The sequence below is a fragment of the Thunnus maccoyii genome, chromosome 10 (assembly GCF_910596095.1).
Source record: "Thunnus maccoyii chromosome 10, fThuMac1.1, whole genome shotgun sequence".
Classification (NCBI taxonomy): domain Eukaryota; kingdom Metazoa; phylum Chordata; class Actinopteri; order Scombriformes; family Scombridae; genus Thunnus; species Thunnus maccoyii.
The window spans coordinates 3,694,877-3,709,698 of NC_056542.1; the positions used below are offsets into that span (position 1 = coordinate 3,694,877).

Here is a 14,822-nt window from a genome sequence, read left to right on the forward strand (position 1 = left end):
AGAAATATCAAAATCTAATAACTAGGTTGCTGTGAAACCTATACTGAGCAGATTCACGCTCCCCAGAGGATGAGTTCTTTCCATTTTGGACAAAACATGATCTTTTAAGACCATTTTCAAGCCAAGATTGTCAAAATTGCACTCAAGATACTCCATCTCATTATCTAATTGTCAGATTGCTATGACAGTTACAGATCACATTCATGTTCCCCAGATGAGATGAATCATTTTGATTTTGATGCCATCATGGTCCACAAACATATATTTCTCATTCAACTCTAAGTAATGTAAAACACATTGTTAGTTGGGGTGTAATTCAACTTCTAGCAGGGATTTAGACTTGTTACTCATTGGCATCATATGATTATTTGTGCTATTCTCTTACAGCTCAAAAGGACCTTCTGTTCTGAGCCTAGTGGACACAGTTTCTCCTCAGTCCATCTGTGCAGCTCCTCCGTCATTCACTCTAATGACATCAAGAGTAAATCAATGGAGATGGATTGACGGATGGCATATGGCTATCAGGGCACACGTGTAAACAAACACTGTCACAAAGAGCTAAAAGCTAAACTCGTGCAAAAACACCTCCCCCTCCATGTTAATCAACAGCAGCCAATAGCAATTTGTCACGGATAGATCAATCAAGAATATTGATGTCTGGCATTTTAAAAGAAATTATGTTTACTCTAGTGAGATGGATGTCTTTGGTGGTACAAAATAAGAAGAATTACCAAAGACCTGTCGATGTGCCAGCACTGCAGTTCTGTAAGAAATTAGAACATAATGTGAACCATCACAAATGACCCCAAAAAGAAGTAGGTGGACACTGTTCTTCATTTTTGGAAAAGCCAAGCATCAGAAAATGAAATCTGGTCTGGGGGTGCATATTTGGGTTGCACAGTAATTGGCCAAAAACATGCTGATACTGTAAGTCATGTCAAACACAACAATACTTTATTAGCGGCTATGCCAAGTTTTGTGGTAACTAGGGAGCTTGTTAGTGAAAACTTGGCACACAATAAAGGCGTGTTGTTGACGGTTGGTTTGACCCTCAGTAATGGGGTTTTACTGCGTTAAATTGCCAAGGACTAAAATGATTCATGCAGCCATCAAAAGATACATCCCACCTCCAGGATGATTCAGTGGTAACTACAAATTTAAGCCAAATGTCTTATAATGTGAGCGCAGTGCCAGCTTTACTTTAACCACACAGACACTTGTTTATATTTCAAGAACAGCAGATCCTCTTGATGTTCATAAGCTCTCTATTGTTTTATATGCAGCCATTAGTTAAAGCCAAACTCCTTCAATTAAATCTGAACTAAAATATGAAAAGTTTTGGTGCTACAGTGCACATGTGAAGATGAAATTAAAGTAGAATTTCATTAACTTGGATTTTGACTGCTGAAGGGAAAAAAAAACATTTAGGTTTACAAAAAAATAATCACCAGCATATTTTACAGTAATATATCAAACTGATTAAATGAAAAACAACCAGTTTCCTAAAGTACACCTCCTGATCATAGGTAGCATCTGACTGATGAAGGTATTTTTAACACAAGATTTTTAGGCTTTGATGAATAAAGTATTCCTGTTGAGACGGTGAAGGACAGGAGCTCTTTTTCCAGGATACAAATCCAAATTAATTGTATCTACTGTAGATCAAATGGAAACACTCTAATTAACTACTTTTTATAATCCCACTGCTATAGCCAACACACAGAACCATGCACTATCTGCATAATTTAATTTTTACTATGTATAAATTAGACTACCTTGCTCATACCTTTAATCTGTTAAACTTCAATCCGTTAAATCCTGTCTATATATATTTATTTACATTTTACATAGTTTTGATCTGCAGAAATGTTTACTGCATTGTCTGTATTCTCAACATTACAATATATACTAATATGTTGCTATACTGAAACAACAAGTCTTTTTTACTATTTTCAGAGCATCAGTGTTGTTTTGGGAATGAACCATATTAAATGAATCCTTCTATTTTTATCTTATTTGTTGCTGCTCTCCTCTCGAGGCATCAATTAAGTTTCTCTTATCAGTTAGTGATTGTATAGTGAATGTCCTGGGTAGGACAGCTTTGTTGACAGGCAGAGAATAAGAGCATGCCAGACAGCTGCTGTAATACCATTCCAGCACTTAAGCCTTCTCACAGTGAATACGACTGTCTGCAGTTTCCTTCCTCGCTGAATCTCTCATTGGGCAGATTCAGGCAGCGAGGAGGCGAGCACCCGCTAAAATAGCCATCATTGTTCAGTAAACTGACTAATGAATGACAAGAGGGGGTGGAGGGAGTAGGACGGGTGGGTGAGTGAGGTCACACATTGTTCCCTCTTTTGTACTTTTTCCTTGGCCATCTCATGGGATGGCTGCTTGCTTGTGGAGGGCCTCGGTGCTGCTTTGTTAGCTTGCCTGCTTTGAGGTCAGTGAAGCTGGGATATTGCCAAGTCCAGGCACATACACACACACACACACACAGCTTCTCAGCCTTCCTCAGTGCAAACCCCAGAGGAAACAGAGATGGATGTTGCTGGAAGGCAGCGAGCAGCTGGTTCCTTGACCTTGTCTTAAGGATGCAACTGTATTCTGAGTCAGAGTCAAAGAAAACGTTCATAGTTTTAGAGACCTGTTTCATTAATCACCACTAATAACTTCCCTCTTGTTCAACACCATAATTACAGACAAAACCTCCTGCTGGTATTTTTTATCAGAGGTATTGTATGATTTATTCCATGTGATTCTATAATTTGATACCCAATTTCCTGAATGACATTTCCTGGAAAGAACTATGTAATTTGGAGCCAAATTATTGGGGAAAATGTCTTTTTAAAAGTAAATATTCATTCATTATTATTTTATTTATTATTGCCGACTTCATATATGTTGGATTGTGTGCTTGCCTGCTGACAAAGTTCAAACTTCTGTATGTTCAATTGAATGCAGTCTCTATTTTACCTAAATTACATAGTTCTTTCCAGGACACTTCTAGGAAATTATAATGAAACAGACATGTCAAACTAAGTGTTACCTTTGGCTTAAACAAGCAGTAAAAAGGTATTAAAAGTCTTGTATAAGATGTAAGAGTTAATGGATTCAGGCCTCAGAGTTGCCAGTATTTACATTTACTAAAGAAAAGCTAACGGTGATACCAATTCACTTAAAATATAAACTGGAGCCTCAAAATATATCAGCTACCAGTGGACAGTATTGGTGATCAGTAGGGTCTAAATGTGTTTCATTCAGCTTTTCAGCTTTCCAGAAAATAAAACAATAGTCCAATGGTTTGTATGAATACAAACAAAATGTATTTGCTAAAAATCTGTTGACATCTACTTTAGTAAAGTCAGTTTAATGAGGCATTAAATGCATGTATGAGGTGACACTGTGCAAGATAATAAAACAGATGTTCAAACAAAGAGACAGAGGATATCATGAATCTACAGTTTTATTTGGAGCTGTAAATGTACCGCAGCGAAATTGAACTTTATGAATGGAAATAAAGAGTCAAACTGATGTGCTTCATACAGACCAACCAAATACAAACATAACATAGTTTGCTTATCCAAATCAGGTCATCTGTTACAGCTTTAACAACCTTTTACAACCAACCATTCATTCTATATGTGTAAAACATGCAAAAGTAGGTCAGTTGTCCAGCAGAAACACTAGCTGTCTGTCTGATACACTGTGAAACAGCAGCTCTACAAGGAATCCTACCCTCCTGGTCTCATTGATTTCCATCAGTGAGTAAAATCAGATTAGGCAGCGATCAATGATACGTTGACTTTCAAATGACATTCTTTGTTCTGTCTTCATGCTGTTCCCTCATGCAGAAATGCTGAACCTTCTTCCATTACATGCACACTGAAAGACTGAAATGTTTTAATAATTAGAATAGAGCGGGGAAAAAAGTTTCATCAAATATGTCAGTTTACGGAAATGAAGCAATTGCTCAGTATCTGTATAGATAGAATTGGCACATTGGTGGTTAGCGTCACTGGGGTGCGCACCTAGGCACAAATTTGGCTTTCATAGTAAATACATATTACAGCAAAATCTAATTTTCATCTGACTAATGCTGATGAGGTCTAAACTGATTTAAGTATACCCCTCGCTACTTTTATACTTATTCCTCCACAGATGACCAGGATTCACCCTCAACTTCAGACTCCTCAGATTGGACCATCTCACCCTCAACTTTTCCAAATAACACCTGCTTCACCTCCGAATGCATCTGCTCCTGTTCTTTCTTAGGTACCGGGGCTTTAGATGAGTCAATATCCAACCTGAACTTCCCATTTACCACATTTGAATTTTCTGAATTCCCCCAAACTAGGCGGTCATCAAACCCTAGATTCTTATTGGTTTGCTCAGCTGCTTCATTACAGGCATCATCTGGTTGAAAAGTGGCGCCGGTCTCCAGGGAGGACACCCAGAAGTCATTATTCACACCAGAGCTGAAGAAACCATGCAGGCCGCTGTCTTTGCCATTTGTTTTCAAAATTTCCGTTGAGTCCTTCACCACAAAGATGTCGTTTTCCTCAGGTACACTGTCAGGGGAAGTCTCAAGGGGCTCCTCTTTAGGTGTCATGGCACCCTCATCAGTGCTTCCATCATCATGAAGATAACTTTCAGCTGATTCCAGCACATTATCATATTTTTCGTCATTTTCATTCTGATCTCTGACTTCAAAGTCCTCGCTTGGGTTCTCTAGGACTTCCCATTCAGTTGTTTCTGGAACTTCAGGATGTGCCTGACAGTCTGCAACATCCTCCATTTCGTGTTCTTGAGACACACTGGATGCTTCTACAGGTGTAGCCTCTTCCACATCAGTGGGGACAGTCGCATCCTGCAGATTTTCTTGATCTGCTGTTAGATGTAGCGTGGACTTTGGGTCCTCTGAGTTGTTTATTTCCTCCATATCAGGCCTGCTGATGAAGTCACTAAATATAGACTGATCTTCTGTTATATCAGCATGTGTCACCATGGACACATTGTGTTCATCCTCTCCCTCTCTTTTTTCTGGGGCATCTATAGCTTCTTGATCTTCATTGTGGACCTCCTCATCAGCCAGAGTGTCTGTTTGAGGCACTACCACTGACAAATCACTGAAATATAGGTTCTCATCAGTTTGATTGATAATTGCAGTAGAAGATGCAAGTCCATGGTTTACTGTCACATCAGGCTCTGTACAGGAAGACATGTCTTCCATTTTTGTTTTGCCAGCCTCCTCTTGCTCTGTCATTTCCTTGAGGAATTCGTCCTCCTCACTCTCATCGTCCTGCTGCTGTGCAAAGTGAACAGCGTAGCTGTCTGTTGATAGGTTTTCCAATTCCTGTTCCACAAGTCTGTCTGTCTCCAACTCCTCATCATAGTCTACATATGAGGGTACCACAGGTTTGGCAAGTTCCTCAGTTTCTTCATCCGAATGTCCCTCACTGACTTTCTTGATAATTTCTTCTGTATTTTCATCATCATTCACCGGTGTAGCATTCTCACTCAAAGTCATACCATGGCCAACATCCCTGTCCTCAGTATGAGTGTATCCCAGATCATATTCATCATCCAATGCTTCTCCTTCAGCTTCTTCGCACAGGTCTTCCATGGTTCCAAATTTCTTTGACTTTCCTTCACTCCACGTTCCAGTTCCCGTCTCTACAACCTTCTTTTCTTGTTCACCTTCACTGGACTCGCTCTCATCCATGTGTGACGCCTGAGTATTGGCGTCAGTCTCGTCGCTCTTGTATCGAATCAAAGGACGAGTGTCAGCAAGAGTGTTGTCCAGAGCATAGCTGTCACTCTCCAGCTCGGTCTTCCATGACACTGAGACATTTTGAGAATCCTCCTCTTCATCGTTTTCTTCTTCTTCTTCGTTGTCAGAAAGTGGTGAATGCTCTTTTCCTAACACAGCATGCTGTCTGTCCATCAGTGAAGATGCTATGTTGTCATCTTGCTGTACATCAGTGGCAAAATCCTGCCTTGTGTCTTTCTTATTACGCTCTTCTTCTCTTACTGATATGTCCTCCTCTGGTTCAGCATGTTGTTGTTTTGTTTCATCCTTTTTTATGTCATCATCCGTCTTCAGATCAACCTTCCTTTCCATCACACTATCCCATGTATCCATCTCCTCTCCATCGGGGTACAACTTATCCTCAACCTCCATCTCATTAGTTCCTATCATGGAACAGCTTATTTCTCGCCTTATCTCAACTGCATCCTCCTTTAAGACGTTTTCATCTCGGCTGAAGTCTGTCACTTGATTAAACATGCTTTCTTCAGGCTCACATTCAGATATTGGGCTGCTTGTTCTTGATTCAAAGGTTGGTTCAAGTACTGCCTCTGTTTCAGAATCCGAGGTTTCCTCTTTCATATGCTCTACCTCTTTGCCTATACACTCTTTCTCTACCCATGCATCAATTGGAGCATGTGGCTGTTCCAATTCTTGACCTTCAGCTGACATTTTGTAAGGTACACCATTATCAGGTTCATCTAAGAAACTGCAGGGCTCCTCTGTCGTCACCCCTTGGTATGGTGCAATGTTGAGTGTTGTAAATTGATGTTGAGTAATTTCATCATTGACGTGCAGCTTGTTGCTGAGGCCAGACTCAACCTGATAACTGACAACTGACTCTACTGGTTTTTCCTCAGGAGGTTCAACACCAACATTGTTCCAATCCTTTTTCCCTTCTTGGTCCACAAATATTGTTTCATTAGGAGCCTCCTGCTCATTAGGAGGTGAAAGAGGTTCAGCATAGGTTACTTTCTCATGAACTTCCTGTGGTCTGAAATTTTCAATTGCTCCATCCTGCAGTATTTTTGGATAAGGGGTTTCCCATGTTGATGACTTTGTTGTGTCATCATCTGCATGTTTTTTCGAAACCTGGGGAGTTTCAGTGAAGGTTACAGGTTTTCGACCCCAGACTGATACAGCATTTCTTGCCGTTGCTTTCGATCTTCCTGTTAAGCCATAGACAGATGAGAAGGAAGTGGTGTTGTGGCGAGCAGGCAGCTGGGTCTGGTAATTCTCTTTAAGTCCCTGAGGACTGAAAACTGCATCTGTGGAGGACAAGAGCAGAGCTCATGAATACACAATGAACTGAGCCACTGTAATAATTATGACCTGCATTGATGTCTCCTGAACACATTTACTTCAAATGAAACCAACATGTTATTTAGAACAATTCTGCCAAAAAAAAACTGTATCCTAAGATATTTGATATCTGCACAGAAAGCTGACTAGTATTTCAAATCATCTCTAGTAATCTTAACCTGTCAGAGATACTGAACCTGCCTCCCCAAAGCATTATTAGACCATATGTTCTCAATGGAGGTTGGACACTAATGGGGAGATATTGATTGTCATTTCCTTTCTCCGTTGTCTAAGTTACTGGAAAGCAAAGCCATACGGCTGAATAACCTTTGGGGACTGTCTTAGGTGGCTTGCATTACAGGACCCAAAGTGCCTAGCTCAGCCCCCTTGGCCAAGCTCCCCCTACCACTCCCCAGTTAGACTAATGCTATTACAAATTCTATCAAACGTGTCCCCCACTCCAAGGGGCTTTTAGTTAGACTAAGTGAAGTTACAGCCTCACAAAGGGGGAGTATTAATGTAACAGGGAGAGTGGAGACAAAGGAGAAGATTTATGCGACATATTAGGGTTGCAGCAGTGAAGTCTCTGACATGGTGATGTTGAATGGTGATGTATGAATACAGTTTACTTTCATTACCTGTGATGGAAATGTTTCTTGGCTGATTTAACAAAGAGATGTCTCCCCTAAAGCTTTCACTGTCCAGCAAAGCTCTGTCAAGACAGACAAAAAGAGAAACAAGTTACATTCTGAAGTTGCACAGCTTTTAAAAGACAAAACATGTTTTTGGTTTAAGAGGAGCCGTAAATGGGTGAATGCTGACATGATGCTGCTCAGAGCGGTGGGTGGGAAGAAGAGCGAAGGGTGACTTTTGTTGCTCTTAAGCAGCAGGAACAGACTGAGATCTGTTGATATGGTAATGAAGGAAAGGCCCTGCCATTGAGGAGCCATCTGCAGCACACAAACCTCTGCACACACACACAACATCCACACACATAATGACAGCAGATATTATGAGCAGCCCATGCAGCACTAATATCAATGTCTCCATTCACACATGTTGACCACACCAGTCTTCCTTCAATCACATATTCTTATAATTAGCTTCATATCTATCAGATTAACTCATTTTTTGTTTGCACTTCTCTACAAGACCATGTTTGATTAAAATAATAAATATAATACAACACACCTCGGTAGAACAACAGTTTCATGTACCGCAAATGACATTGAAACTTGTCCTCTAGTTTTGTCCTCCCCCTTCATCTCCACTCTGCTGTTATTCTAGACTCCCATAGCTCATAAATTGGTAGCTTCTCACTGAAGGGTGAAGGTCAATATTTTGAGGAGGAGGGGGGGGAGAAGGAGAAAGGAGACGCCACCATAGAGCTCCATAATGGATAAATCACTGTGTCCAAGACAACAGAGGCTGCTGTTTCAGTGTGGTGACCTTTAGTCCAGACGGCTGCACCCGTGGTGGACAGCCTTTTATTCGTCAGCTTCTCTCACCGATGGAAGGGTGATCCTCTGTGCCGTTTCTGAGCAGCAGCGTTTGAATAGGTTTATCTCACCATCTAAATCAGAGTTGACATGCTAGTGATGATAGCTCAGCTGGATTTATTTGGAGGTTTCATCCAGCTTGTTTTTAACGATTTGTTAACATTCTAAAATAATATGTGATATTTTATAATCAGTTTGGGCAACAAAAACTTGTCTATACTGCTTACTGATCATATGGATATTTCCAGTCAGGACCACATGGATATGTGGAACAATATCAGATCCTGCAGCATGCAACCTTCATGCAACTTATTTGAATGCAAAAATCTGATTCCAATATCATTTCTGTTAAAGGAACACAGCAAATCAGTCCATATCCATTATGTGTTTAGTCTAGCTGAGCATTCAAACACTAGAGACAAGGAGAGTTTGATAGCCTTCTTCAAAAGTTGCAACTCTTATTTATAAGTAGCATCCTGATACTTTGGAAGCAGGTTGTAACTAACGATAATTTTCAGTATCAATCAATCTGCTGGTTGTTTTCTCAATTAATTGTTTAGTCTATAAAATGTAATAAAAAATATCCAACACAGTTTTCTAAAGCAAAAGGTGCTGTTCTTAAAAGTAGACTCACAGTCCAAAAGCCAAAGTGAAATATAATGCAAACAAATGATTAATCGATTATCAATCGACCAATCATTTCAGCTCTTGTTACCAATACATCTATAAAATCAGCTGGAAAGTGTAAAATGTCAACATATAAAGTTTTAACTAAACTTCCCCATTGAAGGGGGAAATAGAGCTTAAGGTACATAGTTTTGCAATCATCTGATACAGTTGTTGTAACTTTGGTGTCACAGCAGCCGCAGCTTAGTTAAGCTCTGTGTTTGAGAGAGCAAAAATCAATAGCTATTACAATATGAGCAACAATTTGGAGCTTAGCGTGGTCAATTACCATGTGAGCACAACCATAATATTAATAATTTTCTTCATATGTTCCTCATAATGATAATAAAAACAAAGGATGTTTGAAAATTGGATTAGGGGAACACATGACTTGACATTCTGAGTGAGGAGGCTTCTTGCAAACCTCAATATGTGGTTTGTTGCATTTGCCTTTCAACATGTTGAAATCAACATTAAATGCAACATTTATCTCACACTTTTCTAACATCAAGGTTAGTTCCTTAGATCAGTCCCCTCGCTGAAGTTCTTTCACTTTTCAATGTGACTAACACTCCATAAGAGCCATCAGTCAACGTCAACACAAAAGGCTGACTTCTAAAACAGAAAACTTATCTCTTTAAATACTCCATCTGCTGTTTCATTTTAAATGACAGTATTCAAAACAATAGTCATATCATAATAGCTCTGTTTTTTACCCATTGATCATTGGCAATGATAGAACGGAATACAAAGCTGACATGTTAGTAGACGCTCGATATCTGAATAAATCAAACAACAAACTCTACACGTGTTTCCCTCAGGATGTCTTGGAAAAAATGTGAAAAGTGAATATTTACATTAATGACAATCTACTCTGCTCTGATTTTAGGGCAACAGTTAAATTGTGACACAGTAAAGTAATTCAATGCAAGGTGAACATCTTGCAAACATGTTGAAAATCTGATGCGGTGACTTCAGTTTGCAGAAACACGACAATCCAAATGAAGGTAAATCCAGACTTGATAAGACTCTGATAAGACTACTATTGAAATAACCACTATGTGAATAGTTAATACTAATCAATGTCATATTATAATATCTTTTGATACATCTTTATTAATCAGGCATCAGTACTGAGATATTTTTGTTTGTTTGTTGTGTTATGAGGGCGCAGGTTCTGTATTCCTGTCATTTCCTGGATACATTTGAACTCTGAACAGTTTTCCTTTCTTGCAGTTCAGCCTTTGGCCTCTTTAGAGCAGTTAAAGCTAAAATCCTGAAACTGAGGCTTGTCACGGTTTAGCGAATAAAAGCAGCATATGACTTCCTTTCTACAAAAAGGTTTAAACATTTTTTAGGAGTATACAGTATATTGCAAACATATGACACATAACTGCTCCTATTTTTCAGTATTATTTACTGAATTAACTGACTTAATACAATATGTTAATTAGTCCACTTTAGAGATGGTGGGGGTGCTTTTAGACTTTGGACAGAGCCAGACTAGCTGTTTCCCCTGCTTACAGTCCTTATGACCTCTCTCCAGCTCCATGTTTAACACACACACAAGAGATAATACTTTGGAGTGAAATCTTGAACACATTTTCTCAGTATTGATCAGTGATTGATCAGCCCTGGATCAATACATGTAATTCTAAGTGCTCTGAAAGCACAGAAATTGCGACTTCTTTCTGTTATTTGTTCTTTTTTTATCCTCGTTGTTTAATCTCTACCCTGCTTCTTGGGTAGATTAGATTAGACTTCCCAGCATGAAGGTATACAAAATGATTGATGGTCCTTTATCTCTATTCTTGGTTTTTCTCTCAAGCATTTAGTGACAAATGTCTTTATTCAAGGTGCCCTGAAGAAGATCGTATTTCAATGACATGTGAAAGCAGCTGACAGTGCAGTTTACCTGTATGTGGAGACCTCCAGGCCCAGAGACATCTTCAGCTGCAGCAGGCCTCGGTTCTTCAGGAGGAGTTGATCAATCTGCTGGCCCAGCTCCTCTTTCTCCACCTCCAGGCCCTCCAAGTGATCCTGCCAAAACAGGAAGTGAGGCAGGAAAAGGAAGAGGTTAAAAAAAGGTTTCAAAGCATTCACAAGGAGTAGTATACTAAGTAGAGAATAAACATTTCAGCCCTGTTTGTGCTACAGTATGTAGAGTTCTCTGGGTTATTTCGTTTAAATGTACTGATCCGGTGAGAGGTTTCGCTGAACAGTAACGCTGTTACAGTCTAGTTTCATAGGTTCATATTTTTAGGTTTTTACATGTCACCCTCTGTTACATGTTACAGTCTGTTAGCCTTGCAAATTATTACAGTCCAGGAAACTGTGTTGCCAGTTGTTGAGACCCACCCATGTAGAAAGCAGAATTGTTCCAAAAAGCGCTTGATTTGGGTACATCACCTCTAAGACCTCACTGTGACCCAGAACTAATCCCAAAAACCCCATAATATGTAGTTCCCCAGCCCTTTTCAGACCCCAATGTTTCCAGTCCATTAGAATATTAAATATGCATACCGAGGAGGGAAAGCCCCTGAGGGAAAAACTCACAAGTGTTTCTTAAGCCTTCAGTAGGGCATCTGGCATGTTGCCTTTAACATTGACCAGTAAATTAGATTTTAAAAAGTTGTGTATAAGTTCATAAGAGTGAGAACAAAAAGATCCACTGGTGATCGAATATTTGACCTTTAACGATCTCACCAGTCATGTGTAAATGTCATGCAGTAGTGGATGTGTCTAATTTCTGTTTTGCCTCACTGACCATGGTGGTGTAGACTCTGATTATCAACTGTTCGCATTCTCCTGTGGTTTGTCACCACATTATTTTAGACGGTGTCTATTTGCGTCATGTGAGAGAAAGTTGCTAAACACTGTGACCGATTGTTTCATGAGCAACAGCGGATGAACTTGTGGGGGTGGTTTTAACAAGTCATTGTCTTATTTGGGTTTTTTTTGTTTTGTTTTAGAGAAGCTGTGAAAGATCCAACTATTTTTAAAATCTATCTCCTCTGACGTTATTATGCCACATATGTTTAAATAACAAGTTAATTTGAATGCTCAAATTCTCATTTAATAAATCGATCAGTCGACTGAATCAATTGTGATCAAATGAAGCAATCAATCAACTTTAGAGTTTTCTTGCCTTTCTCCCCTTCACATCCCTGTATAAATATATCTTTGGGTATTATTGGTGCAAGACACCACTGTGGACTCTGATCAGCTGTGATGAGGATTTGTCTTTTTTTTTTTACATTTTATAGAGAAAACAGTTCATCCAATATTCAATAGCTCAATCGATAAAGAAAATATTTGTTAGTTGTAGCCTTTGTTTACTGCCAAAGACAGAGTTAAAGTACGGGACCCAAGATTTGAATCTGATAAAGAATGTGATCTGTAGCAGGTAAGTATGTTCTGCTCTCACCTGGAGCTGCTGGATCTCCTGGCTGTATTTGTCTCTCTGTTGGGATGCAGTCTTCTCCAGATGCAGCCTGACATCTTGGGCTGATGCGATCTCCTTCTCCAGGGCTTGGAGTTTTAGCTGGCTCTCACTCTTCTCCTGGCCCACTTGCATCAAACGGTTTCTGGTCTGGTTGAGCGACTCCTCTAGCCGAGCTAACTGACCCTCATAGGCCTCTGCTGTCTGTTGCCATGCCCTGCTGACCCTCTGGGAGTACTCCTGCTCCAGCTGTTGGAGGTTTGGTGTCAGGATGCCCCTTTGAGCCAATGTGGGTGGCACTGTGGCTCTGGAATGGGTAATTTTGGCCTCCAAATGGGCCACATTGTCCTGGTGGGTTTGAATTAGGAGCCTCATCTCATGTTCCAGCTGACTGACCTTCTGCTTGAGCCAGATCTGTGCCCGATGCTCCTCTTCTAGCTCTTTCCTGCTTTGCTCCAGCTTTTTATTAGCCTCCACCTGGGCCTGAGCCTCCTTCTGCCTATGAAAGTCCAGGGCTTGGAGCTCCTCAGTCAGCTTGCTAACCTCCAGCTCTGTGTAGACCCGGTCCTTCCAGGCTGCATCCACCTCCCGTCTCGCCTGACGCAGCTCTTCCTCAAGACCTCTCCTGCGCGTCGAGGCTCCGTTATTGCTGTGTCTCAGAGCTTGGATCTCCTTTGCAAGCAGCGCATTTTCCTCCTCCAGGAGTTTGACCCGGCTCAAGTAGGTCTCCAGGCGTTGGTTCAGGTTCAGCATCTGATGCTTCTCCTCACCCAGGTGGCTGTGGTGGAAGGGTCTATGCCCACTGTGGAGCTCCATGTCTGTGTTAGATAAGAGAGATTTGGCAAACCGAGGCCTCACTCAGAGGTACACTGATTATGATTTGGCAGCCAACTGTATCTCTGTGTCCAGACCCGAGTTCTGGTCTGTGTGTGAGGTTTTTTTGTGTGAGTGAAGCTCCTCTGAGGATCTGGTAGTCTGACTGCCAGCAAGAGGCTTTCATACTAGAGTTAATGAAGGGGCTGGGCAGATGGACAATAGGGGAGGAGGGATTTTGAGGGAGGAGACTGGAGGCTACAGAGGGAGGGGAGAGGAGATGAGGAAGGACGGATGGAGAGGGAGAGAGTGGGATGAGAGAGAGGGAGAGTGGAGAATGGTGAGGGGGAGAGACGGAGGGGGGGCTGGAAGAGATGGGAAAGGGCAGAGAGAGGCAGTGAGGTAATCTCTAAGATTAACTCTTTCACCACTGCCACTTTTCCAGGGGAAAATCCTCTGCTGAACAGAAAGTGGGATGCATTTCACATAAGCGTCATTAACAGGAAACGCAGGGAAACAACACATCATAGAGCCACATTTAACAGACTGACAGTGAATTTCTGCAAGTCAGAGGCAACAAGCAACAAGAGCTTTAGATATCAATACAGATCTCAACAGTAAAAGGCCACATTTTCAGACCCAAAGGCAATTCAAAGTGCTTTATATAATGCCTTTAAAACATCAGATTACAGCAATATTTTATGCTGAATGCAAAAATGCAAAATAAAAGGATAGAAACCATTTTAAATCATATGAAAAAGGTGTGTGTAGTTGCCTAGAGGTTTAAAATGCTGAACATGTAACTGCAACATCTCTGTATCTGTCCAGGGACCTTTGTTATATATCATCAATCCTCTCTAGACCCTCATTTCTTGTCATCATCTACTACTGGTTCAATCACATCACAAAAATACCTGAATAAATACTTTTAAAAAATGCTGCTTCTCCGGTGTTTCATTTGGATTCTGGGAATGGCAAGCAGACCACTACCTGATGAGGCCATGAGGGCTCCAATGATAAAAGAAAAAGATGTATTTTGATCCAAAACCAATGACAGATTTATAGACAAACTGGAGGACAGTGCACAGAAACCTGAGAGTTGATATGAAGTGATCCGTTTTGTTTGTCATGTTGTTTGGACTCTAGCACCAGCATTCTTGAGCTAAATTTGTCCCACATTTTTTATTTGTGTGTGTGTGTGTGTGTTTTTGAGTAGCCTGATGGAAATGAAACATGGATGTATTATAAGAGCTGGATACCAGACCATAAATGGTGCCCATTCAGTGCAATA

The 14,822-nt window shown here is 40.6% G+C and overlaps 1 protein-coding gene across 3 annotated transcripts in view; it reads right to left on the minus strand.

The window, feature by feature from the left end:
- Positions 1-3,448: 3,448 nt before the first annotated feature.
- Positions 3,449-14,822, minus strand: part of nes (nestin) — a 60,114-nt gene continuing 48,740 nt past the window's right edge. For 2 of the 3 annotated variants that reach the window (XM_042423982.1, XM_042423983.1), the window contains 4 exons: positions 12,704-13,536; positions 11,192-11,316; positions 7,750-7,823; positions 3,449-7,077 (listed from right to left, as the gene is read on the minus strand). In XM_042423982.1, the coding sequence (XP_042279916.1) occupies positions 4,148-7,077; positions 7,750-7,823; positions 11,192-11,316; positions 12,704-13,534 (3,960 nt within the window). In that variant the 5' untranslated portion in view covers positions 13,535-13,536 and the 3' untranslated portion in view covers positions 3,449-4,147. Of the gene's footprint in view, positions 7,078-7,749; positions 7,824-11,191; positions 11,317-12,703; positions 13,790-14,822 lie in introns of all 3 variants that reach the window. The other variant, XM_042423981.1, reaches the window with a different exon arrangement.